Here is a 24,464-nt window from a genome sequence, read left to right as displayed (position 1 = left end):
CCACGTTTCTCTGAAAAATGCAGAAATAAAATGCATAAAACTGACTTACTATATAATATAGTCTTTTAATGATCATATTTTTATAAACAATAGTAGATTTAAGTAAAGCTAAAATGCATGTGATTGTTCTCAGAGCATATCAGGCTATATTTAGAGCATTGGCACAGCAAGTGCTAAAGGAATACTACATATTGTATATTTATAAAAGTCTATTGATTAAAAGAGGATCATTTTTTTTATCGAAAAGGACACTTAAAAGACAATGCTTACATTACCTCACATAAACCCAAATGTGTGTTCAAAAGTTATGTGACAAGGCAATAGTGCAAAAAGAGCAGTCATTAAAAATGAATTTCCTACTTTGGTGATACAGTGTTTTTACTTCAAATCGCCTTGACATCCGCTTAGCCTTGCCCTTAGGTTTGCCGCCTTTTTTATCTCTCTTTTTTTTTCTGTTGAAATTTCGCTTGTACTCAGATTATAGCATAATTGCATCTTTTGACTCTGTTTGGACAGCTGAATAAACACACACTACACATATCAATATATACAACAAGAGAAACAAATCCTTTTTGACATCAGCTTTGTTAAATCTTCAGGTAGGAGCTAAAAAGTTTTTGGAATCAAGATGAAAGAAGAAAGTCAGACAAGCCACTTTCACTTCTCTTGATTTACTTTTTCTTTCTTATCCTTTCTTTCACTCACTTTTTTTTACTCTTTAAAGCACATAACAACAAAAAGTAATTATTATGCCTTTACTTAAACGCAAAAGAGTTCCACCTGTAGACATTCCTACCTACGATTCAACCAAAAAGGAATCGAAAGAAAGCGCAGTATGGTATTCACCTCTAACACATGAAATTTTCTTGGACTATTCGTATCCTTTTTATATATATATTACTAACATAGAAAACGCACGTTAAGAACAAATGCGCGTTTATTACATCATGCATATTTTTCCTTGATTCGATATTTTTTTTTAATATAGAGAATACCTAAAGCGTACGTCTTTATACAAGAAGCCCATTTGGCAATGTGAAGCAACTGGAAAGTCAGGTTTAACATATATGGAAGCATTGAAAAGTGAAAAGGAAGAAAAAGATCGTACAGGAAATAAATTGTCATTGGAACTTCAAAAACGAGTATTACTCCATATTCAGTTCCGTAAGTGTGTTTTGCAGATCGCGAATGGATATATATGTATATTTATGGTAACTAAACCTTTATTTTCTGTAGAAACCCTTCGCTTGGATGCCTTAGTAGATGACACATACAAATATTTTGTGAATCGGTACATTCCTGGAGAGCTTGTGCAGTGCACATGGGACGATAATATTGCGTAATGTTGACATACCTTGAATGAGTTCAACAAATTTAACAGAAATATTCCATAGATATCACGGTAAAGTGTTGGAAGTGACTGGAGATGAGGGTGATCAATACAAAGTTCAGCTTGTTGATGAAGAATCCCTTGGAATTGAAGATATGATAAAAGTCTTACCAAAAGACAAAATCAAGTAAGTTGATGCATCTTTTATTTGCCAAAAAAGCAAGTACTTACATGATTCGCAAGACGCGACCGGTTTGCTTTTTCCAAAAACTTTTTAAAGAAATTTATAAAAGAGCATGCAATAAAAGACACATATATTGGAGCACCCTGGAACATTAAAGTTAGTAGTCATACTGATACAAAATCAAAAAAGAGAGATCAAAGCAACTGATGATTTTTTAATTTAAATGTATAGCCTGAAACAGCAGAAAAGTTCAATATCGATACTACACTCCCTGAACATTTATATGAAGCCAGAAATACCGCCTATGCTAAATCCAGAAAGAAGAGAACAGCAATGGATGCCGCTTTAAACGATACGTCAGATAGCAAAAAGCCATCAGCAGTTGATCCTCGTAAACTAGAACAAGCTTTGAGGTATCCTATTGAAGATTTAAACATCCCTACCTATCGCAGAGACCCTAGTGGCTTTGGCAAAATTATAGACATGACACCAGGAACTGAAGAAGCCAATAATATCGTACCAAATCCCACAGGTAACATGCCCTTGCATCCAAAATCAACGCACAACACAACTGTTCCTGAAGATTGTTATGGATCCTTCCTGATGATCTGGTCATTTTTGAGCGTTTTTGCTCATCCTCTAAAGCTATCACCTTTTACGCTAGATGATTTTGAAAGTGCACTTCAGTATAAACAATCATCTATATTAATGAGAGAGTGCAATGTCGCTTTACTCAACGCTATTATTAAACAAAGAGATCGCTTAAAGAAAGAGAGCCAAGGAAATGGATCTACAGCTGTTGCTGCTGCTATGTCATTGTATGGATCTGGTTATGAAGCATCTCGTAGCACATCATCATCTGCTTATCAAGAGACACTGCGTCGCTTTGCTAGTGAAGACACGATTGATGAAAATCACATTTGGCGATTCCGTCCTCCTATTAAGCATAGAGATACCAATCCTGACAGAGGTTGCGGTAGTCCGGAGATAGAAGCAATTAGTCGTGATTGGGATCACGGAACAGTTGATACAGAGGAAGAGCGTGAAGGATGGGAAGATATATTGATCGGATTTCTTAACCAGGTAAATATAAGTAACATCAATATGAGAAAAGCAAAAGAAAATCCTCAATTTTGTTGATAACAATAGCTCGCACCTCTTGAAATGCTTGAAGATATTGATAGAATCTTGGCTTCAATCGTTCTATTTCCAGAATGTACACTTGAGGATCGCGAGAACGCTTATGCAAGTTTAAACCTTAGAGACAAAGTCAAAATATTTGAACTTTTGATAAGTGTTGCAAATGAATCTTATATTATCAAGTGCGTACAAGGGCTCATATACTTCAAGAAGAAGACTAACATGTAAATCAATTTTTGTTTTTTAGATCATATATGGATGAATGTCAAGATCAAATGACTGAGCTTAGAAAGCAAAAAATAGAATTAAGTCGTGAACGCAAGAGAATGTAATTATCCAATTACATAAAGTAGAACTTTATTTGGAGCTAATTATATGCTTTTTTTTGTTAGAAATGCTGAAAGACGTGAATTGGAAGATAAACAGAATGAAGAAAATAATCAAATTAAGGAGGAGCAAGATGAAATCAGTGATTCAGACAATGATTCAGACAATGGTTCAGCCACAAGTGATAACGAAGATAGTGCATTGTATGTCCATTTATTTAATTGTTTTCACTAAATAACCTCAATTTTTTTATAAACAATAGGTTAAGAGCTCAACGTCAACAAGAACATCTTACCCGCCACGAATCCAGACAAGAAGCAATGCGACGTCGTCAAGCTGAAAGAGAAGAAAGAGAAGCTAAGCGTGTAAAACTTCATCATTTACAACGTGAAGAAGCTCGAGCAAGAAACTTGGAGCAAAAGACACGTAACGAAACACGCAAGCGACTAGATGATGAAGAAAGAATGTTGCATAAAAAGGAAGAGCAAGTCGAACGAGAGCTTCGTAAATACAATACGCACCGTATAAAACCTCTTGGACGTGACAAGTTTTACAACCGTTATTATTATTTGGATGATGTTGGAGGTACACTTTTGCATGGTTCTGGAAGACTCTTTGTCCAGTGTCCTAGTGATACGGATTTGATCATCATTCAAGAGCGTGATCATATCGAATCTTTAGATACCAAGGTGAATGCACCATGCGGGCGTGGAGGAGGGGCAAATTTTGTCTCTCAATTGCTTAAAGGACAAGGGTTTGAGAAAGAAAGCGAATACATGGAACAAAGATTGAAAATTTTAAATGGGGAACAGGTAGAAAATCCAGTACAAGCCTGGTGGCATGTGTATGATAACCCTGAACAGGTAAGGTTTTTATTACGTTTATATTTAAGCATTTGATTTATGAATATAAACAGTTGGACGAACTTTTGTTGTGGTTGAATCCTAAAGGTATCCGTGAATATCGACTTAAACGAGAACTAGAAAAGTACCATCAAAATTTGGTGGCAGGAATGAAGAAACGATTGACAGTAATGTGTTCTATAAATTAAAAGAGCAATTAGATTAAACTTATTTCTTTTTTATAGGACCAAGCCAATACAAGTAAAAATGAAGTATTCCGTCGTGCAACTCGAAACAAATCTACAACTACATTCGCACCTGGCTCTTGGCTTGCTTATACAAACAAGCTTGCATAATTCATAGATAAAATAAACATCACATACTTTCTTTTAATAATAGCAGCCACATTCATATGTTGGTAATATAGATTATCTTTGTATAAAATAGTACAAGACCAAGTTATGCTTTATTCAATAAATTCTTCTTTATTCGTTATAGCTCTCTAATTCCTTATGATCGACAGTTCAAATTCAAACAGAGTTAACGGACTTTGTTTTATGCAGGATAAAATAGACACAAGAAAGGGGGATAAATAAAAATACGAGTGTGGGAATTGTAGTTAGCCATTTAAAGCAAGCAATAAATAAGGAAAAATAAATAAACAATCGTTTCCCTTTTCCTTTTCTCTTTGTATCTTCTTTAGTCATGGCTGCTGCTGCATCTCGTTCAAATGTTACACGTTTATTAAAAATCATTCAATCTGGAGCAAACAGCTGTCCTTGTCACTCTCATGCTCACTCTACTCCTGCTACTGCTGGTGCCTTTTCTAGTTTATTGAAATATGGACGACACTATGCTAGTGCTGCAGAAACCACAGATTATGCATTTGAAATGGCCGCTAGTAACATTCGATTTGGTCCTGGCGTTACGAGGTAAAGAAAAAAAAAAAAAGATGAGAGAGTATGGTTTTTTTTTTATTAAAGCAAATCTAGTGAGATTGGTATGGATTTGAACAATATCCAGGCTAAAAAAGTTGCAGTTTACACAGACAGTACAGTAAGTGACACACAGATTGCTTTCTAATTTTTTTCTCACGCTACAAATAGATTGCCAAATTACACCCATTGAAGGCAGTAGTAGAATCATTGGAAAAGCATAAGGTCAATTATGTTGTTTATGATACATGCCGTGTAGAACCCACAGACACTAGTTTTAAACAAGCCATTGAATTTGCTCGTAAAAACAACCCTGATGCATTTGTTGCTGTTGGTGGTGGTTCGGTCATTGATACAACCAAGGCAGCCAGTTTATACAGCGCTCATCCCGAAGCTGATTTCTTGGATTTTGTCAACGCACCCATTGGTAAAGGTTTACCCATCAGAAAGAAGTTGAATCCTTTGATTGCCGGTAAGCGTGTGAAAAAATAAAAAAGAGGATAGGAACTGACGCTTTGTACAAGTTCCCACTACGGCTGGTACCGGTTCAGAAACAACAGGTACAGCCATCTTTGATTATGAACCTCTTCATACAAAGACTGGTATCGCTCACCGTGCTCTTAAGCCCCTCCTTGGTATTGTTGACCCCCTTAATACTCGAAGCATGCCTTCTCAAGTTCACTGCTCTAGTGGTCTAGATGTTTTGTGGTAAGAAAATAAGATAAAGGCACATTCGATGAAGGAACTGAACATGTCACAGTCATGCTTTGGAATCCTATACTGCTTTACCTTATAATGAGCGTTCTCCTCGACCTAAGGATCCTATCGAAAGACCTGCTTACCAAGGCTCTAATCCTATCAGTGACGTCTGGTCTTTGCACGCTTTAAAGATGGTCGTTAAATATTTACCTCGAGCCACCAAGGATCCCGAAGATTTTGAAGCACAAAGTCAAATGTTGCTGGCAGCTACTTTTGCTGGTATTGGATTTGGTAATGCTGGTGTTCACCTCTGTCACGGCTTGAGTTATCCTATCAGTGGATTAAACAAGAACTATAAACACCCTGGATATAACGTTGAACATCCCATTATTGTAAGTAAAAAAAAAAGCTAACCATCTTGCATAAACAATTAAATCCTTTGTATTAGCCTCATGGTGTCTCTGTCGCATTGACTGCACCCTCAGTATTCCGTTTCACCTCTAATGCTTGTCCTGATCGACATATTGATGCTGCTGCTGCCTTTGGTGTTGATCCTGCCAGAGTCAAGGACTCCATGGCTGGTGAAGTACTTGCAGAGAAATTGACTCGCTTCCTCGAAGACTTAGGATTACCTAATGGTTTGAGTGGTATTGGCTATGATACCTCTTACATCCCTGACTTGGTTGAAGGTGCTTTGCCTCAACATCGTGTCACTAAGCTCGCTCCTACTCGTGAACCTGCCCGTGAACAATTAGCTTCTATCTTTGAAAATGCCATGAAACTTTATTAGATAAGAGCATAAAAAAAGATAAGATTTATATATAAAAAAAGGCAATTATGGCAATAAACTTTCTAGCTCTTTACGTATTCTTTCTTTTGTTTTTTGTAAATGTGCATCTGTAAAGTCACACCAAATCTGTGGTCTACTTTCCCCTTCTTGTTCATAGTCCTCATCAAAGTTTTTAACTTGAGGCAATTTTGATTTTCCCATTTTGTTTGCTTGATAATTTAACCAGCTGACATAAACTTCTCTACGACGTATATCGCACACATTTATTTTTGATGGCAGACCTGGCTTGAATTCTGCCTCCAGCTGACACATCCATCGAGTCTCAGGAACGTACGCATTGCCGCTCCAAACCCTTGCAATGGCTATTGCCTGTGTGTCATAGTAAGGGGTAAGGCTGAATATACGAGCCATGGCGATAAAGCAAAGGGTTGGGTCTGACATCAAGAATACTTCATGGTATGTATTCAAGGCATATTCTCGACCCAAAACAACCTTACTCTTTGGCACATCAGCAAATGGCGGCTGTGAAGTCGATTGATATTCATTTTCCCGAATGATCAAACCATCCAAGTACCCAAGTGAGTTTGTATAGCCTGTACAGAAGAAAACCTGATCCACGTCCTTAATGAATGTTCCATCTTGAAAGGTAATAGTACCATCCACCTGTCCATTGTCATTTGAAAAGGAGATAACCTGGGGTTTGATCACAATATCTTTGGGAATCTTGCTACGAATGATATTGATAATCTGAAAAGGGGAAGTAAAGGAGTCTTTGCAAGCCATTACGATTGACTTTGCAAAACCATCCAATGATCTTGCAATATCCACACCAGAAATGCCCACACCTACAATCAGCACGTTCTATTTATTTTTTATTTTATTTCAGTAATCTATTCAGTCTTGTTTGTGGATAGCTCTATGGTTACCTTGTCTTTAAAATCTTCTGGACGCCTAAATTGTTTAGAATGCGCCACTTTTGTCGGCCACATTTTGTTATATGCAATAAGGTCTTTTATATCTGGCACATAGGGATCTTGATGTAAGCCCGAAGCCGCCACGACTGCATCAAACCTTTCTCTCCAACGTGTTTCTCTTACAAACCCACTTGGATAAATATCATACTTGCTTAGCACGAGTTCCCATTCATCACCTATTTTCGTCACCCGATCAACGCTTGTATTCAGCTCAATTAAGGGCAGCAGCCCAAAGGTCTCTGCATAGCTTTCAAAGTAAGCCAACATGTCTTGATGCTTTGGGAAAACAGGCGTCTCTTCTGGCATGGGGAAATCTGGAAAAGCGAAAACAGTGGAAGGTATGTTGGTAACAAGGTCACGATAACAAGCAGAGGGAGGGCATTTTTTTAAAAGTGCAAAAGTCAATTCAGGCGTGATTTCAAATGTTCTTTGGTACTTGGATCCATCTGCAGGTACCTCATTTAGACTGGATTCATCCAAAGTGACGCGACTCGTAGGTATTTTCGGTTTTGGAGGTGCTGTATCCGAATATTTCCTTTTAAATTATTAGTATGCCTTTTTGTAAGTAACCAAAAAAAAACTTACCATAATCCACCGATGTATCCATTTCTTTCAAATATCTTGACATTCATACCAGTCTCTTTCAAGTGACGAGCACTACAAAGCTACGATATAATAATATATAAGAATTGGTTAGGAAAAGAGGGTATTTTATGTGCGTACACCGTGAGGACCAGCACCTATAACAGCCACATTCTTTATAGGCCTTTTAAAGACATAAGGATGATCAAGTGCTATTTGAGCTTGAGAAGTAATAAGTTTAACTAACTCTTCAAAGGAGAGCATATCTTTTTCTTCAGTCATTTTTTATCAAAAAAGAAAAAAGAAAAAAGAAAAACGAAAAAAATTATATGTACAACATGTTTATTTTTTCTTTTTTAACGTCGTGGATGTATTTACTGCTTGTAACATAAAGTTAAAGAACCGTTTACCATAAACAATTGGATGTACAGCTGAAATTCCTTCTTTATCTTGAGTGATGCTTTTCCAAACATGTTCAACCTTTTTTACAATATTGTAAGGTGTTAATATGTCAATCACACCAACATAGTATAGTTTATCTGATGGTTTGTCTTGATCATCACTCGATCTAAATCCTCCATCATCCGCATAAAACACACACCATTTTCGCCTATGATGACAATCATATTATTTACTTTTGCTAGTACTGCTTGTTACATATATGTGCTTACTCTTCAGAAGGATTCAAAGGTAAATCAGCTGATTCAAAACTGACGGTATTTGTATTTCTTCTTGCTTTGCGCATCATGTCTGATCTCCGGCGTTTAGCCGACCTCTTCTCTTCTGTCTTTGGCTAAATAAAATAGCTTAAGGCATACGCAGATTTTAATAAAGGACACTACTTACAGTGACGACGATATGTAAACTTTGATTTCGAATGCATTCGGTATTTCCCTTCTTCATATCATGAATCCCTACTAGCAAACTATAGTCCATTATATTCAGTCTTTTTAATGTATCCACATCCTTTTCTAATTGCGTCAAAAACATCATCTTCTTCTTTTCACCCAACTGTATCTTTTCATCTTTTTTCACCCAATTTTGATCTTTCAAAACTGCATGCGGATTTTTATTGATTTCATCTTCAGAAGTCAGTCTACCAAACGTTGATCCTTTTAGATCAAAAGTGGCATGGATATCTTTGTTGGGTGGTAGTACGTTTCCCATGATCACAAAATGTATCTTTTTTCCTCTTGGTAATTTGATGCGATGTAAGCCATAAAATCGACACAACAAAGTATTTGGGTTATGACAGACGTGCTATTCTACAGGATAAGCATTATAATATAAAGGAGGTAAATAGATAATACCTCATGGTACTGCTTTAAAATTTTCCTCATAAATTTATGTTCAGAATGATGTATTGTTTTAATAATAAATCGATAGTCTCTTGAATAATAAAAGAAGCTACCACTTTTGCCAGGTGAGACGATTTCACTTAAAATGTATTTATTAGTCAAGGACATCAAGTAATCTGCTGCGTCAATATGAAATTTTTCTCTTAGGTGCCTGAATACCCAAGGTGAATAATCTTTAAATTTAAAATCATATTTCACACCTGGCGTTAATTCATTGCCCGTTCTATCCATGGGAATGTGCGTTAGGTGGGTTTAACAATTACAGCTGATTGTCTTTTTTTTTTTTATATATTATTTACTCGTCAAAGGCTAGTTTATGGGCTGCTGTAAAATCTTCTTCGGTTAAGGGTCTTTGTATCTTTGCTGATACACGTCCGACTGCAATACGTATACCAGTCAACATATCATACATCAATTGATAATTGGGGTGTCCTTCAGCTACTTTTGTACCAATCGTTACACGAACTTCTTCCTCTTCTGTATCATCTGCATAGGTCTTTCTTTTTGTATTGTCTTGTGGTAGGATCCGTGTTGAAATCACTTTTTCATCCATTGCAAATCCACTATCCTTTCTTTTGGTTGGACTTGTTTCTGGTTCATTTAATACCGGATTGAATACTGCAACAGACATAAAATATGAAGGTAAAAGAAAGAAGGAAAGAAAGGAGTCGGAATATAAATTGTTTTTTATACAACACTTTGAAATGACGTGAAGTGTGCATTATTCTTGGCACGCCAAAGATTTTTTATACTAAAATTGGTATTTTAGCGCCCTGCATTGTTATTGTATAAGAGTGATCGCCTCCATTCCCCCCTTTTTATGTTGTCATACATGAAAATTCCACGCACAGAATAATATTTACACAATAATTTATTAGTTTGCTATTAGACAAAGTTCGAATATTGTTTGATAAGTTGGGTCTAATGGATCTACCATTGTTCCAATGATTAAAGGTACCTTATGTTTATGTCCACTTTGAATACAGGATATATTCTTGCCTAATATCACTTGTTTTAATTGTCCCTATACACATCATTGTTATTAAAAGAGAGAGAGAGAGAGTGTGTGGCTTACGTCAATGATACTTCTTATTTCAATAAATTGGTGTTCAAATGCAATGATATAAGGATGATGATATGCAAATGCTGTCGGATTGCCTTCCCACTCAATCTTGAAATTTTTTTCTGCTCTTCTTCCTTTTCTGTCAATATAAAACGCATATCGATCATAACATATCAAATAGTTGCCATTAGGTACTTGGAATACAGAAATACGCTTAATAATGGGGCTCATTGTCATTTGTGCATTAGAAGTCTCATTTTTAGTTATGAACTCTAGATGCTTATCTGATGGATCCAGTAATCCTATATGAAATGGATTAACATGAGCTTATTGTATGTGCATTCATATTTACGATCGGGTTTCTTTGTATTCATGTCAACTGCAATCATGCCAAGCGGTGTTGTCAGCAAGATCATGGATTTGGTTGTATCAATCGCCCACACATCACACGGACTGTAAATCGGCTTGAGTGGATTGACTTGCGTGTTGGTAAATGACAGGGATGGGCGGATAGAAAATTTGCTCAGCAAAGACTTCTTTTTCATCTCTGTTTTGGGCATCGAGGGCTCATAAATCTCAATCTCTGTACCATTGACGGAAGGCGGTTTGGGGACGCAGATCAAGATGCGATTAAGACATGTGCCGACATGAAAGAAGGAGACATTGCCCTGCACTTTTCTTCCAAAATGCTGAAGTGATCCATCCGGTCGACCATTGACAACGATATCTAATGGATACTGCCAGAGAATATGATCCGCTAAGACTAATAGTAGACTGTATTCCTCTAGGACATGCACCTGGTACACTTTTTCGAGTGGTAATATCTTTCTGGGTACCACATTGGACGCATTCTTTCTTTGCCCAATGTATAATCCAGACTCAGTTGCTAACATGTAGTATTGCCCATCATCTTTTTATTGTTATTTACAACTGTCCTTTTATGTTTATGTGTAAACTTACCAAAAACAACCATATGATGAATGCTCATATCAGCAAAGAATTCATAATCCTTGACTGCTTTAACGACCTGAAATACATGCTGCCCTTTTAGCTTAGCTTCCTTTTGTTTTCGGATTGTATCATGCCATATCCTTCGGTTATGCTCTGATGGCGCATAGAGCATGAAGGCATCTTCTGCCATTCTTCCTTCATGGAAAAAAGTAATGGGTGATCCTAATTTGACACTGTTACTGCTTAGCAAGCTCTCTGTGCTACTTGTACTGCCTCTTGAATATCGCGAGATGGACGGTGAATTCGTATTACTTCTATGTGTACTCAATTTCTCTGCTGCCGTGGATAACAGTGTACTAGAAGATCGTTGTACGCTGCTCTTATCGGATGAAGGTAAAGAGACGCCAAGCAATTCAATAGGAATAGGCTACAATTTTGTATTAGACATAACAATAAGGATGACATCTTTAACCATTTATACCCTATTCCTTATATTATAATGTTCTATAGCGTTAATCACCTTGACTTTTGCAGTCACCAAATAATGATCAAACAAGATCACTTGATATTCAGTTGAATCAAGGCCAGACGTCCTTCTTAATGTACCTTGTTTAATAATACATCGACCTTCATCCAACAGCCTCAAGTCCATTTTGTCTCGCTTATTTTTAAATGTAAGATTCGCATGGATCTGCTGCAAATCAAATTTGTTCTTTGCTCTTCCGGCCTCATTATTGACTTTTTGTAAGTACTGTTTGATAGAAGCAATGATTTTGGGTATATGTTGTTTATCTGGGTGACCTTGCTCTGTTCTATCATAAATTTTGTCCAACAAGAGCGTATATCTTCCAAGTCGTGTAGTTGGTTTTGTCAAGTACCCGTTCAATTCTAATTTGCGTGATGCTTTGTGTCTTTCTGTCTGTTCCGCAAAAAGAGCAAACCGTGGATTTTTGTACTTTTCTAACTCGTATGTATGCTTAGCTTGATGCTGTCTTGCACCATAATAAACAAAAGGTTCAAATTCTGCAGTGAATTGCTCCATAATATCGCTGATTTGTAAAACAATTGGATGTTGCTGCTGTCTTTCCTTTAATGCCAATGTGAGTCGTGTACTGATATCGTAAATTTCCTTTATATTTGAAAAAACTTGGTTTATGAATACATCTCTTCGTTTTATTGGGATAATGTCATTTGTTTTTAATGGTTCAATCCACATCTAAGTTAAACAGTCAATACTTTCTTTAATAATATAATGATAACTTACGTCAATGACATATTTCAAATCTTTCAAGAAGCTTTCTTCAGTATAAATTAATTCAAATATAGTCTCTTGCCTTTTCCTTTCCAAGGCAGAAATAGAAAATAATACATAATCATCAATGTAATTTGACCAGAGTGGTTGATGCTTTTCTATTTCATGTGTATAAGCTGTAATTCTTTTCTCCCTTGTATCTACGCTTTGTGGTCTATTTCTCTATATAGAATATTCAACACATAAATACACATTGTGGTTATTTCTACTTTACCAATCTTTCTTTGTTTGGACATGTGTAACTGTAACACGGAAATAAATAATTGCATGTAGGAGAATAACAGCAGGTCAATTCTGTATAGACACCATGCGGTAATAATAACATGGTTTGATGTGTATCATTTTCTTCTTCTTCATATTCATCATCGCTATTAACATGATGGGTGGGCATAGAAGCAACACTGCCGCTAATACTACTGCTACTACTGCTGCTGCTATCAGTGTGGTGATAACCGTGAAATATGAGATCATTATTGAATTGATATATTTCAATAATATTGTCCACTAATCTATTTTCGTAATTTACATCGTGGAAGAACCTTTGCGCTTCCAAAGTACGACCCACTCGTAATGCAAGAAAACGATCTGTTGTACAAAGAATTTCTTTTAGCTTGTCCTATATTTCACATTCATATTAGCCTTTACTCTCTATATAGGTGTGTTCACAAATGCACTTTACCACAGCTTCTTTACCATCAAATACATTGTTGTATTCAATATCATTCTTTATACGTTTAGATAATATAATCCTTCTCTTTAATTCTACTGCTACATGAGACAAAAAGGCTCTATAATACCGAGATTGCTGAGGATGTAGCTTTTTTTTATTATTCAGTTGTGTTGATGTTGTAAGCTTTGGTATACCATGATGTGCTTAGCAGCTAGTTTAGTATAATGAATTAAATTTAATAAACAAACCTACTATTTTCTGATACTCGAGACAATGAAGTTGAAGTTGATACTCTTGGCTGTGGTGATGCTTTATTATTGGGAACCTTCGTAGTAAAAGATCTTTTTAAACCAAACTTGGATGTTGCTTGTTGTAACAATTGACTGCGTTGTATTATTGTTATTTCAGACTTCTTTTTCTGAGACGAGTTTGAATCTGTTCTTTGCAAGTTCATTTATATTTACAAATTGTTACAAATGCATTCAATATATATTATTTTCTAAAAAAAAAAAAAAAAGAATAAGAAAGAACTAAGGAAAGAAAGATTTCCACTTTTTTTTTTTTTTTTTTTTTTTTTCTGGTAGTAAGCGGAAATCCAAAACACAGGTAGTGAAATCTGTGACTCAAATTAATGCTATCAGCGATTTGCAAAAGATGGCAAGTAGCGCAATTAAACAAAAGGTGCTTTAGGAAAATTTGATACTTTCTTTTTACAATTAAAAAAACAATTCAAATTGTTCTCCTAATTCTAAACATGTGCCAAAGCTGTTTATAGATTGGCTGATTCAGCCCAGAAAGCATATTACCATTTTGAATCTGATCCAAGAAATCAAAAGGTAAAGATGCCATCTGTGCCAAAAATCTATTTTTTGACACCAGAACTTCTTTTTAGGCAGAATTCTGCTATTTATATACATCTGTTTTTTCTGTCTTGAAATGTATTTTTTTCTTTCAAAAACAAGACGGTCCTCTTTGAGATTCAATATATTATTTTGCAAAGTACACCTTTATTTCATTATGAAATAAACTAAAATTAAATGTGTCTGAAAAATGTTGCGGTCCTATGTATACACAAAGAAAGCTTTGATATCATACTGAGTTTTCAAGTAATAAACATTTCATCATTGTTGATTTCAAGTATACAAAAGTTAGTAGTAGTGATGAAAGAAACACTGGGTATAAAGTAAACCCTAGGATCATCTTCCATTGTAATGTTCATATTTTCATCATGTCTTACTGCTAGTAAAAAAAAAGTTAGTACTTGCGATTTCCAAATATATGATCCCGCTCTTTAAATTCTGATCATTTTTCTCTTCTACTGATAAGACATAGCATTGATAAGTCATGGTATCACATAAACTAGCCTTTGAAATACGCGTCAAAGAAGGAAATCAATGAAGGCACTCATAAACGAAGAATTATCAACACGCGAAATAATAAGAATGAGACTGATAAAATGAAAGGCTCATCTGATTGTATTGTAGCGCAAACCATACAATTCATATGCTTCTTTTTTCTTTTAAACCATAGTACGCACCATTGATATATCGTACTATGCGCTATACACATATATTTATGGAGAATTATCATCTTTTTATTGTTTATTCATCATCTTCATCGCTGTATTCCTTTAATAGTCTATCTACTTCTTCAAGTACATCTGGACTAAGTTCATCATCTTCATCGTCCGAACTATCTTCTCCAATAACATGCTTTACTTCGTCGCTTTCTTTTTCTTCTTTTTCTTCTTTTTCTTCTTCTTCTTCTTCCTTCTTGATGATTGGCTCTTCTCCTTCTGTTACTGGACTATGGTTTATCGGTGGCGTAATACTAGTAGTTGTAATGCTTGAAGTATCCGTAGATTTGGTTCTTAATTGAGGTCGAGTGGTTGCTGCTAATTTAGCTCCTGTCGCTAATAAATTATCAAATATTTCTCTACCAAGACTCTTTTGTTGTTCAATCGGCTTCTCTGTTAATTGGAAAGATTGTGAGAAACCATGATCAAAAAAGTTTTCCAGTGTTTCATCCGCCAAGACAATCATTCTAAAATCATACTATTAATATATAAACATGCAGATAGACAAGTATACCTTAGGGAGGCTAAAGATAAATAGTTGTTGTCCTCTTTGGTTTCCGAATACTCAAAAGCATTTTGTAAAAAGGTAGATACTGAATTTAAATGTTCTTCATCATTTGTACGTCTAAAGATCCACAGCAATGTCTCGGATAGTTGTACTATTTCATCTTTATCAAGATAACCATCTTGATCTACGTCGTGTAACTTAAAAAATAATTCCAGTTGACTATTCAAATCTCCTTTACAAATAGCTCCAATACCAATCACTACATCCTATTGATAAACAAATGAGCCTTTGCATAAAAACCCATACAGTTACCATTTTGTACCTGAAGGTCAATGTTTTGTTTCTTTTTTACATCAAATTGATCAAACAGCTGCTGAATAAAATTTTTAGCTACTTTAAGTTGTCTCTGCATCTCTGGTTGCTGATCTTCTGCGTTCATTTTAGCCCACGATGCCAGTGATCCAATAAATATTTCAAAAGATGCCAGGTTCATCTGTGTATGTTCATGATAATACAACACATTTTGAAACTTGTCATAAATCACCCCTAATTCTTCTTTGTCTAATTTAGCTGTGTTGGCAATGTTACGTATCGCCGATCTCTTTGTGAAGGATTCAATGCCTGCAACTACCTTGAGTTGATGTGTTTGTCTTAGTTCCCGTACAACTTCGTCAGTCACACTGCTAAACTCTCTATAAGCAACCAATAATAGTTCATTGAATTTCTACAAGTGAATTCAGTAAATATATACATTATATGAATTTGGACTTACAGTCAAGTTCTTTGCTTTTGGGTTATCAGAGTTGGGATATAAAGGTGTGTCAAGATGACTAAAGTATTGTTTGAGTATATTCATAAATGCACCGTCATCACTTGCTTCTAATAAGCCATCGCCATTGATCTTTAATACAGCCAACCTATAAAAAAATTAACAACTAGATAAATTATGTATTCTATCTATTTACCCAATTTGAAACAACACCTTGGGACCTTCCATAAAGAAGCAATCCAACACTCTGAAAGCAAATAAAAGTGGCATTGAATTGATGTAAAGACTTAGGAACCAAGGTAAACAAGCAACCGAAAGTTGAATATCCGCTTGCTTGAAATGCTGATGTAGTTTAGGCATTGTCTTTTCCAGTAGATGCTCAAATATAATTTGATCTAGTAACGCTCCATACATTGAGGTGCTGTAATAACCAGGTAATAGATCATCACATAAAGTACCCAATGTAAAGAAGGCTTGTTCTTCACTCATATAACTATATATCGTTTAATTTGACGTACTATCTTTCTGACCTAGGGACTTACATTAAGATGGCTGATGTGACAATGTTCATAGCTTGACAATAACCCAACTCAGGATCCTTCCAAGAATAAGCAACCAACACTCTTCGGAGTCGATCAATGCCCTCTGGTTGCTGATACGCTTTGTACTCTGGCAAGGATCGATTCAGGTCCTTTTCGATTTCTTCCAAACTAAATGACGTCTTGTCTTTATTTTCTTCCAAGATTCGATCGTAAAGTCCTTGGTTCATAAATCGTTCATAAATTGCACCTGAGCAAACTTCCCACATTTCTCCTCGTAGCTTGTTGGGTAAGCCGATTCGAATCAACTTTGAAAAATGAGGTGTTTTTGATAATGTCAAGTTTCTACCATTTCCTTATAATACAAAAAAGTAAGACCTATTTGACTCTATAAACTACGTACTCGGGAAACTTACTTTGAAAGTATTCTTTCCATAATTTCATTTTGCTTTTTTCCTTCAATTTCTTGGGATCACCAGGGAAGCCAAATGTAAGCCCTAATCCACCAGGCACTAAATTCAAATCTTGATCTTTAATCACTGATTCAGATGGACATGTCTTGAGAAATTGTTTCATCATCTTCATGTGCTTAATTTGGTTTTTCAAGTGTATTGTCAAAGTAGATGAAAACTGTTCGCAATCCTTTTTGCCTCTATTCATCATATAAGCTTATAGTAATTATGCATTGTCATATTTTACCCGTTCAAATGAAAGATCGTCTGGGCATGGTGCCAATTGACAATCTTGATGGAATACAAGTCTGGTCTTTGATCCATCACTTTTTCTACTCGACGTATGGTGTACAGTGGCATGACCATATCCACATTGGCTTGGTCAGTAAAGGTAAGATAGGCTTCAGATAAGTTTAGTTTGCCCATGACGCCTTCGCCTACAGTCGCGTCCATCGTTGTCATCAAATGCTCACTGATCGGTAATCGAAAGAGTGCCCTGAATCGCTCGTCCCTTTTCTGAGCTGCAAGATCTGTTTTCAGCGGCTGCATAAATTTACTGATAATCTCTTCTGTTTTCTCTTCCTTATGAGTGTTATTGGCTGCTTTGAGTACACGCTGCATGGCTAACCCAGTCAGTTGAACTAACGTGTCATAGACTTCATCTCTTTTAAATAAATTTGAAAAAAAATGCTCTGTCTTATCTTTGAGGATGGCCTTGATCGCATCTGGAAATACACCACGCTTGGATCTTTCCTTTTTAATGTCCTCTATATTCTTCAGTTCAATCAACACCTTTGTTTCATAACCGAGTAAGAAGGAATAGAAGGCTAGGTAGTTTTCACTAATATAAAGCCAACCTTGGCTTGTAAAACGATTTGTATGATACGCACAAGAATAATCTATAGAGACAGGTATACAATTAATACATGATACATAGCTATGTTGTTTATCCTTACAGTTGACAAGTCTTTCTGAAGGAGAGACATCAAACGTTTGTCGAAAACTTCTTGATGCCTTTCTCACTTTTTCATCTGTTGATATTTCATCCGTACCAGAGTCTGTTTTTATTAAGTATTCAAGGTCTTTTATATACATATGTGTATCTATATATATATACCTCTGCGTGTAACAATTGAGTTAATTTTAGTAACCACAAAGGGTTCTCTTTCTTCGCTGTCTAGACTATCAAGTAAAGGTGAAATATGGACTAAATATATTTATGAGACACAGTTGTACTGTCGTTATTTTATATTAATTTTACTATTAATCCATTCCCAAGCAATATCTGCCTTCTTTTCTGTTTCGGCCACGGCCAGTTGTAAGTTGGTGTTATTCATTCGTTTAAATAAAATACGATATGGTGATTGCTTTGTATCCAATCTATTCCAAAACGTTGATTATCTTCGACTTTTTTTTTTTTTTTTACAATTGAAAACATACACATTTTGTAAGGTACCCAATACACTTCTCATTAAGCCGCTTTTTTGTGTTTTTGCTTGTTGTAAAACAAAAAAGTCATTCTCCTTTAATTTTGTCCAAAAAGGACCGCTGATATCTACCTGCGTTGGCAAAGTAAATAGCTCAAAAGCAACTACTGAAGAAGTCATTTTGAGTTAAAAGAAAAAAAAAAAAAAAAAAAAGGAGTTTAAGAGACATTTGCACTCAATCCCACTCTGTTTATTCTGTTTTAAAACTCCTTTCTTTTTTTTTTTCTTGTGATGACTTATAATGTACTTTTGGTTGGGCAGGTTTATGTTGATACTATCTTAACTGTGGATCATTTTCCAGAGGAAGATACAAAGCTTAGAACTACTGATACACAAGAAAGAAAAGGTGGCAACTGTTTGAATACAGCTGAGGTCCTTTGTCAATTTCCAAACATAAACCCCTTTGTCATGTCTGCATTAGGACCTCAAAACACTTCAAAGTATAATAATGCAATAAAACACTTTGTAAATAAACTGACTTTTATCGTTTGTAGTGCTTTATTAGAAGAACTGGAATCAAAAGGAATAAAAACCTCAACTTGTCTGTTTCGTAAAGAACCCACACCTTCAAGTTATATCATTCAGTCTAGCAAAACAGGTTCACGAACCATTATCTCATGCAATACGTAAAATAAGAAAGGTTTCGCAGAGAAAAAGTTTATTAAAATAGCTATTATAGTATACAAGATATCAAGAAGGATGAGTTTATTGGAAAAATAGAAACATTTTTTAAAGACGCTCCGCTTTCTTGGGTTCATTTTGAAGGAAGAAATGTTGAAGAGGCAGTAAAACAAATCGATTGGCTTGATAATAAAGCAAGACAAGAAGGATGGAGATCTCAACTGAGAATATCTGTAGAACTAGAGAAACCAGATAGGCCTCATATTGATACACTTTTGAACAGAGTAATATAAGTAAATTGTATTAGGTATTGTTTCTTATTATAATTAATATAGGGCGATGTTGTATTTTTTTCAAAGTTGTATGCAGAAAAAAGAGGATATGAAGAGCCAACAAGATTTTTAAGAGATTTTCAAGCGAAATGCCAACCAGAGTAAGCTTTTTATTATCGATATAACTTCAATAACACATCATCTTTCAGAGCCGTTTTATTCTGTACTTGGGGAGCAAATGGTGCAACCAGTTTACACCATCAAAATATTCATTCTTCACCAGCACCTTACGTACAAAGAGTAGTAGATACCATTGGAGCTGGAGACACGTTTATAGCAGGTGTCATTTTCTATCTTTGTCATGGTTATAATGTAAGAGCTGCTACAGAATTTGCATGTAGAATAGCAAGCAAAAAAGTATCACAGTATGGATTTGCTATCTGAAAGATGATACCAAAGATGCAATAGGTAGCATGTAGTCATGACATTTCCTAAAAAGGAAATAATTTCGATTACATAAATTTACAACAGATCTGCCTTTTGTGTTTGTCCTATTATTTATCATTGTTTTAAACTGTCACTTGTTTATTATAAAAGAATAAAAAAAAAACATCCATTTTCCATCCAGCACGTAATTCATTTTCCTATTATGAAATAGTAAAAGGTCTTATGTAATAGACAGGAAAATAAGCATCTCGATGGGCCGGAATTGTATAATAAGGTTGTACAGAATATTACTTTAGTGACAATACAAAAAAAAAAAAAAAAAAGAGAGAGAGAAAATGCTAGTATTACAAAGTTATTTAAAGAAAAGCAACACTCTAAATGTTCTTTTTTTTTACAACTAATTTGATTCGTTATGTTATAAAAGAGTTTATCCAAAATACAAAAGATGAGAAAAAAGACCGCTTTTTAAAATAAATTACCGCCAATTTCTCTAATCAAATAAAAAAAGAGGGATTTTTTTTTCTATTTTTCTTTCTTTTTCTATTAAAAAAAAAATTCATGGTTACTTATAGCCAAGGTATATTAAGAGAGGAAATCATGGATCCTTCTTCCCCTCCATTATCTGCTGCTCAGAGCCCATTTTCTGGTACTTCTCCTGTACCCGAGGATGTTACGACTATATTTGTTGTGGGGTTTCCTGATGATATGCAAGAAAGAGAATTCCAAAATATGTTTCTTTTTTCTAAAGGGTTCGAAGGAGCTTCATTAAAATGGCATTGTAAACAAGATGAAGAAACCAATGAAAATAATAAAAAACAAATGGTAAATAGTTTTATTGTTTAACTATTTTTCTTATTAACAATAAGAATAGATTGGATTTGCTAGATTTGCTACTCGTTCTGAAGCAATAGAGGCAGTTGATATATTAAATGGTCGAAAAGTTGATTTAGAAAAGAGTTCGGTCTTAAAAGCTGAGATGGCTAAAAAGAACTTGCACATCAAAAAAGGTACAAATTCCTCCGCCACCATTGCACCAATGACAATTGGTACTCGAAATGCAAGCCAAAAGAATCCTAAATTAGTCGGAATTCAATATGAACCATTTTCACCCATTCACGATTCCTTCTTTCGAGAACATCCTTTATTCAGCACCAGTCGTTCACAATCCATTGATGCTGGCCGAAACACAATCATCTCTCCCCCTCCTCCTCCTCAATCACCTTTTCAACAACAACCATTTCACCTCTTTTCAAAATCAGCCTTTATGATGGACCCTGAACCGGATTCATTTCATTACTTGTCAAAATCGTTACCCATGTCCAATGTCGACCCCATCCTTGAAAACAAATTACCAGATGATGTCTCCATGAGTCGCAAGAATTCATTTCAACCCACAGCCACCACATCCTTGTCTCGTTTAGCAGCAGTAGTAGATCAAAACCCTCCGTGTAACACCCTGTACGTAGGCAATCTGCCCTCCAGCACAAACCAAGAAGAATTACGTTCACTCTTTTCGAAATGTGAAGGATACAAGCGCATGTCGTTTCGTATCAAATCCCCGCAGCAAGGCCCCATGTGCTTTGTCGAATTCGAAGATGTGCTCTATGCCACACAGGCCATGACTCAGCTTCAGGGTCATGCACTTTCCAACTCCGTCAAAGGTGGCATTCGACTCTCATTTTCAAAGAATCCATTGTTTATCAAACCAAAAGAATCAGATATCAACTTTAATTTTAGAGAAATGGGTGCTGCTTTATTGGCGGACTTATAAAACATAACCTTACACATTTAGAAAGAAAAATCATTGTTATTATTATTTAATTTGTATATAAAAAATGCGCATACAACAATAAACATTGTCATTTACCTTTTTATAAGTCTTATTGATGCAATGATTCTTTAGTAAAAACAATGAGAAAAATGAATATGAAACGTCAGTGCCTTGACATATTTGACCATTATGTCGACTTTAGTCTAAGAGGGCGATGATTTACATGATCCACTTTATTTTTAAAGAATAAATCTACTACGGTAATGTGTCTCATCACATCTTGTAATTGTCAAAAAATTAACTACGCAAATACGCACCTTACTGAAATAGTAGCGTCCATCAGATGATAATGGTATGCTTTCATTGAAAAAAGCTGCGCAATAGAAAAAAAAATATGAATCATGTTTTCTTTTTGTAGTAAGAAGGATAATGAAACTAATAAGGCTAGGTAATGTTCCTTTATCGAATCAGCCATCAAGACACAAGCGGACTTCAAGATGGGTCATTTGTGTAGTAACAGTGAAAGCAGACTGACAAAACAAATACACATTTGTATTATCTATAACAAAAACCTTGCATAAAAGCACTTTATGATTTCTTTTGAAACTTTACAAATACATGTAGTTGCTAACTGTAAAGAAGCGCTCAGAGTTGGTTGAACAGATAATGTTAGAATATTTCCTCTAAAATAAATCTTCTTTGTGTTTTGCATATTTTTTATTGTCTCTTGTGTCTCTTTATTTTTTTAACCATAATTGTCCAGCACAAACTAGATAAAAAGAACAATAATGGTGCGTACCTTATAAACTAATGGTATAAAATAAATGATCACAAACAGCGTGTATTTCTCCATAGGAGAATAATTATTTAGCTTATCTAGATGCTATCTAAAGTCGCGTCATTGTATAAGGGATATAATCAGAACAAATCAAAAAGTTAAACAAGGCACAAGGTGTGGTACAAACATAAAAGGTAATGAATCACCAGGAGCCAAGATGTACACGGTAGTCGGCTTTTGATTTTGGCGTTGAAAATGGTGGGAAAGTTTCGTATCAAATTTCTTTTTTAGAGCCAAGATCTCTAAAGGCATAATGCAAGTGACAGTACTCATAGAGACGTAGGAACATACTTCCACTGAAAGGGTACTAGCAATATTTATTAGGGATTAGAGCTCGTGTAAACGATACTAGAAAAATTAAAGAAGCTGATACGAGTGGTATATTCATTTTCGAAGAAAAAATTCAAAGTTTATTGGCTAGAAACATCTCAAAATTCTGAATGTCAAAAATACATTTACAAAAGCCGCGTTAGTTTCATCAGGATTAGATTGTTTTTGGTTATACTAGAAAAAGTTTTTTTTATAATGAAACTTTAAGTTGTGTTGCACATCGATTCAAAAAATGACTCTACCTGAATACATATTCACACTCCAGTTAAAAAGGAATTCTGAAATTACAATCATTGATACCTAAGAGCCACGAAAGCCCTGAAGAACAACGTGCCTATTATTTTGTTTGAGTTATAGCTTTATCCAAAAACTGCTATAGTTTAATTTTTTTTAAAAAAAATCTTGGATTATATGAAGCAATAGCTTGATCACGATCGTGGATATCTTCTAGGATGTTGATTATAGTTTTCTTGTGATAAGAAGGAAAATGGCATCGTATTATATACATATAGCTCAATAGTTATTGATTTTATTTACATATTCCAAAAACAAAATCCATTGTGGATTCTTGCTTTTACTAGTTTAATTGTTCGTCATAATATTTCATCATCAGCGATCATTTCAGAAATACCCAATTGAATAATTGTATTGACGAAGAGCAATTTTTGATGTAAAATAATCCTTCATAGTCAAGAATTTTGTTCAATTGGTAAACTGATAAAGCTTTACCTAATGGTTGTCAACGATTTTATGCTGGATGCTGAGTTCTTCTTTATATAGCCCTATATCTTATTCTGCTTTATGTTCAAATATGCTATGGTTTCAGTTACAAGTGATGTTTCAAAACCTAAAATTCGGTCACTGGATAAATTAAAAGATATCTGTTTATGCTTCACCCATAAAATGGAGTATTTTGTGGGAAAAAAAATGCCTGAGTTTATATGGGTTATAAAAATATTTCAAATTGTAAATTAATGACAATACGAACTTTTTGCATAATAACTCAAAGGTGGAGTATATATATGGAATTAAATGAAAATGACACATATGTAAGCATACCATGGTGGTAAATGTAGGTTTTACTATTATTGGTAATTATACCTTTAATAGATCAAATAGATCGGTTTCAGTAATTATCTGTTTAAATAGTCAAATTCGCACTGTTTTCTGGCCTGGAAATTGTAACACATATGGTACTTATAATTAGCCTATCAAAACCGAAAACTGATCTAATGGTACACTTATCCTTACTAGCTCATCCAAATCATGGTGACAGCATATTCTTGTTTGGAAGCAGGTTTTGAAGAGGGTTAAATAGCCGAATAACTGAAAAAAACAAAGGTCTTTTCCAAAATAATATTACATCTTTTTACAGGCATGCTCTTACTCTTTTGCTTTTCTTTTTATCTTCATTGTATAAATAATCATGGTTTCTTAAAAACTAATACGGTGAAATATTGAAGTGTATTGTTGGGATTGAATTTCAAAATGAAAGTCTTGTACATCTTTCATGCCCAAATTCATCTCAACTGTATTGCTTTAATGGCCATCGCTTGGTAAACACTGAGTAAACACCGTTAAAATCAAGAAACCGTTGCTTATTTAAGGGCTAATAAAACCAAAAAGAAGAGCAACACCATAAATATTGATTGATGCAATCACGTTTAAATGCTCGGCTTCCGTGACTTGTGCTGTAG

General features: G+C 35.0%; 9 protein-coding genes across 9 annotated transcripts; 6 read left to right on the top strand and 3 right to left on the bottom strand.

Moving 5' to 3' along the window:
* Nucleotides 1-835: 835 nt before the first annotated feature.
* On the top strand, nt 836-4,179 carry RO3G_09067 (uncharacterized protein; the record flags this gene model as incomplete). The annotated part of the gene is made up of 12 exons (XM_067663652.1): nt 836-838; nt 910-935; nt 989-1,164; nt 1,237-1,291; nt 1,395-1,517; nt 1,574-1,670; nt 1,746-2,597; nt 2,664-2,878; nt 3,047-3,184; nt 3,244-3,844; nt 3,898-4,011; nt 4,069-4,179. 12 exons carry the CDS (start codon nt 836-838, stop codon nt 4,177-4,179), a joined length of 2,511 nt encoding a protein of 836 aa, XP_067519753.1.
* A 349-nt stretch (nt 4,180-4,528) lies between these two features.
* On the top strand, nt 4,529-6,247 carry RO3G_09066 (uncharacterized protein; the record flags this gene model as incomplete). Its single annotated transcript, XM_067663651.1, has 6 exons — nt 4,529-4,755; nt 4,807-4,879; nt 4,930-5,230; nt 5,283-5,466; nt 5,519-5,849; nt 5,906-6,247. The coding sequence occupies 6 exons, from the start codon at nt 4,529-4,531 to the stop codon at nt 6,245-6,247; spliced, it is 1,458 nt and encodes a 485-aa protein (XP_067519752.1).
* Nucleotides 6,248-6,609: 362 nt separating this feature from the next.
* RO3G_09065 (uncharacterized protein) lies at nt 6,610-8,739 on the bottom strand (the record flags this gene model as incomplete). Its single annotated transcript, XM_067663650.1, has 8 exons — nt 6,610-6,641; nt 6,745-7,108; nt 7,174-7,756; nt 7,807-7,886; nt 7,945-8,015; nt 8,214-8,413; nt 8,475-8,596; nt 8,650-8,739. The coding sequence occupies 8 exons, from the start codon at nt 8,737-8,739 to the stop codon at nt 6,610-6,612; spliced, it is 1,542 nt and encodes a 513-aa protein (XP_067519751.1).
* A 717-nt stretch (nt 8,740-9,456) lies between these two features.
* Nucleotides 9,457-9,792, bottom strand: RO3G_09064 (uncharacterized protein; the record flags this gene model as incomplete). The annotated part of the gene is made up of 1 exon (XM_067663649.1): nt 9,457-9,792. The coding sequence occupies one exon, from the start codon at nt 9,790-9,792 to the stop codon at nt 9,457-9,459; it is 336 nt and encodes a 111-aa protein (XP_067519750.1).
* Nucleotides 9,793-11,345: 1,553 nt separating this feature from the next.
* On the top strand, nt 11,346-11,720 carry RO3G_09063 (uncharacterized protein; the record flags this gene model as incomplete). The annotated part of the gene is made up of 2 exons (XM_067663648.1): nt 11,346-11,568; nt 11,686-11,720. The coding sequence occupies 2 exons, from the start codon at nt 11,346-11,348 to the stop codon at nt 11,718-11,720; spliced, it is 258 nt and encodes an 85-aa protein (XP_067519749.1).
* Nucleotides 11,721-12,863: 1,143 nt separating this feature from the next.
* On the top strand, nt 12,864-12,995 carry RO3G_09062 (uncharacterized protein; the record flags this gene model as incomplete). The annotated part of the gene is made up of 1 exon (XM_067663647.1): nt 12,864-12,995. One exon carries the CDS (start codon nt 12,864-12,866, stop codon nt 12,993-12,995), a length of 132 nt encoding a protein of 43 aa, XP_067519748.1.
* Nucleotides 12,996-14,758: 1,763 nt separating this feature from the next.
* RO3G_09061 (uncharacterized protein) lies at nt 14,759-17,454 on the bottom strand (the record flags this gene model as incomplete). Its single annotated transcript, XM_067663646.1, has 8 exons — nt 14,759-15,200; nt 15,248-15,507; nt 15,594-15,965; nt 16,014-16,158; nt 16,207-16,503; nt 16,553-16,904; nt 16,966-17,201; nt 17,249-17,454. 8 exons carry the CDS (start codon nt 17,452-17,454, stop codon nt 14,759-14,761), a joined length of 2,310 nt encoding a protein of 769 aa, XP_067519747.1.
* A 1,442-nt stretch (nt 17,455-18,896) lies between these two features.
* On the top strand, nt 18,897-19,825 carry RO3G_09060 (uncharacterized protein; the record flags this gene model as incomplete). The annotated part of the gene is made up of 5 exons (XM_067663645.1): nt 18,897-18,928; nt 18,983-19,114; nt 19,168-19,273; nt 19,445-19,542; nt 19,591-19,825. The coding sequence occupies 5 exons, from the start codon at nt 18,897-18,899 to the stop codon at nt 19,823-19,825; spliced, it is 603 nt and encodes a 200-aa protein (XP_067519746.1).
* A 561-nt stretch (nt 19,826-20,386) lies between these two features.
* On the top strand, nt 20,387-21,599 carry RO3G_09059 (uncharacterized protein; the record flags this gene model as incomplete). Its single annotated transcript, XM_067663644.1, has 2 exons — nt 20,387-20,650; nt 20,700-21,599. 2 exons carry the CDS (start codon nt 20,387-20,389, stop codon nt 21,597-21,599), a joined length of 1,164 nt encoding a protein of 387 aa, XP_067519745.1.
* Between the last annotated feature and the right edge of the window lie 2,865 nt (nt 21,600-24,464).

This window comes from Rhizopus delemar, genomic scaffold (genome assembly GCF_000149305.1).
Source record: "Rhizopus delemar RA 99-880 supercont3.6 genomic scaffold, whole genome shotgun sequence".
Lineage (NCBI taxonomy): Eukaryota > Fungi > Mucoromycota > Mucoromycetes > Mucorales > Rhizopodaceae > Rhizopus > Rhizopus delemar.
The sequence above is the reverse complement of the archived record's forward strand: the minus strand, read 5'-3'. Positions and strand labels throughout refer to the sequence as shown.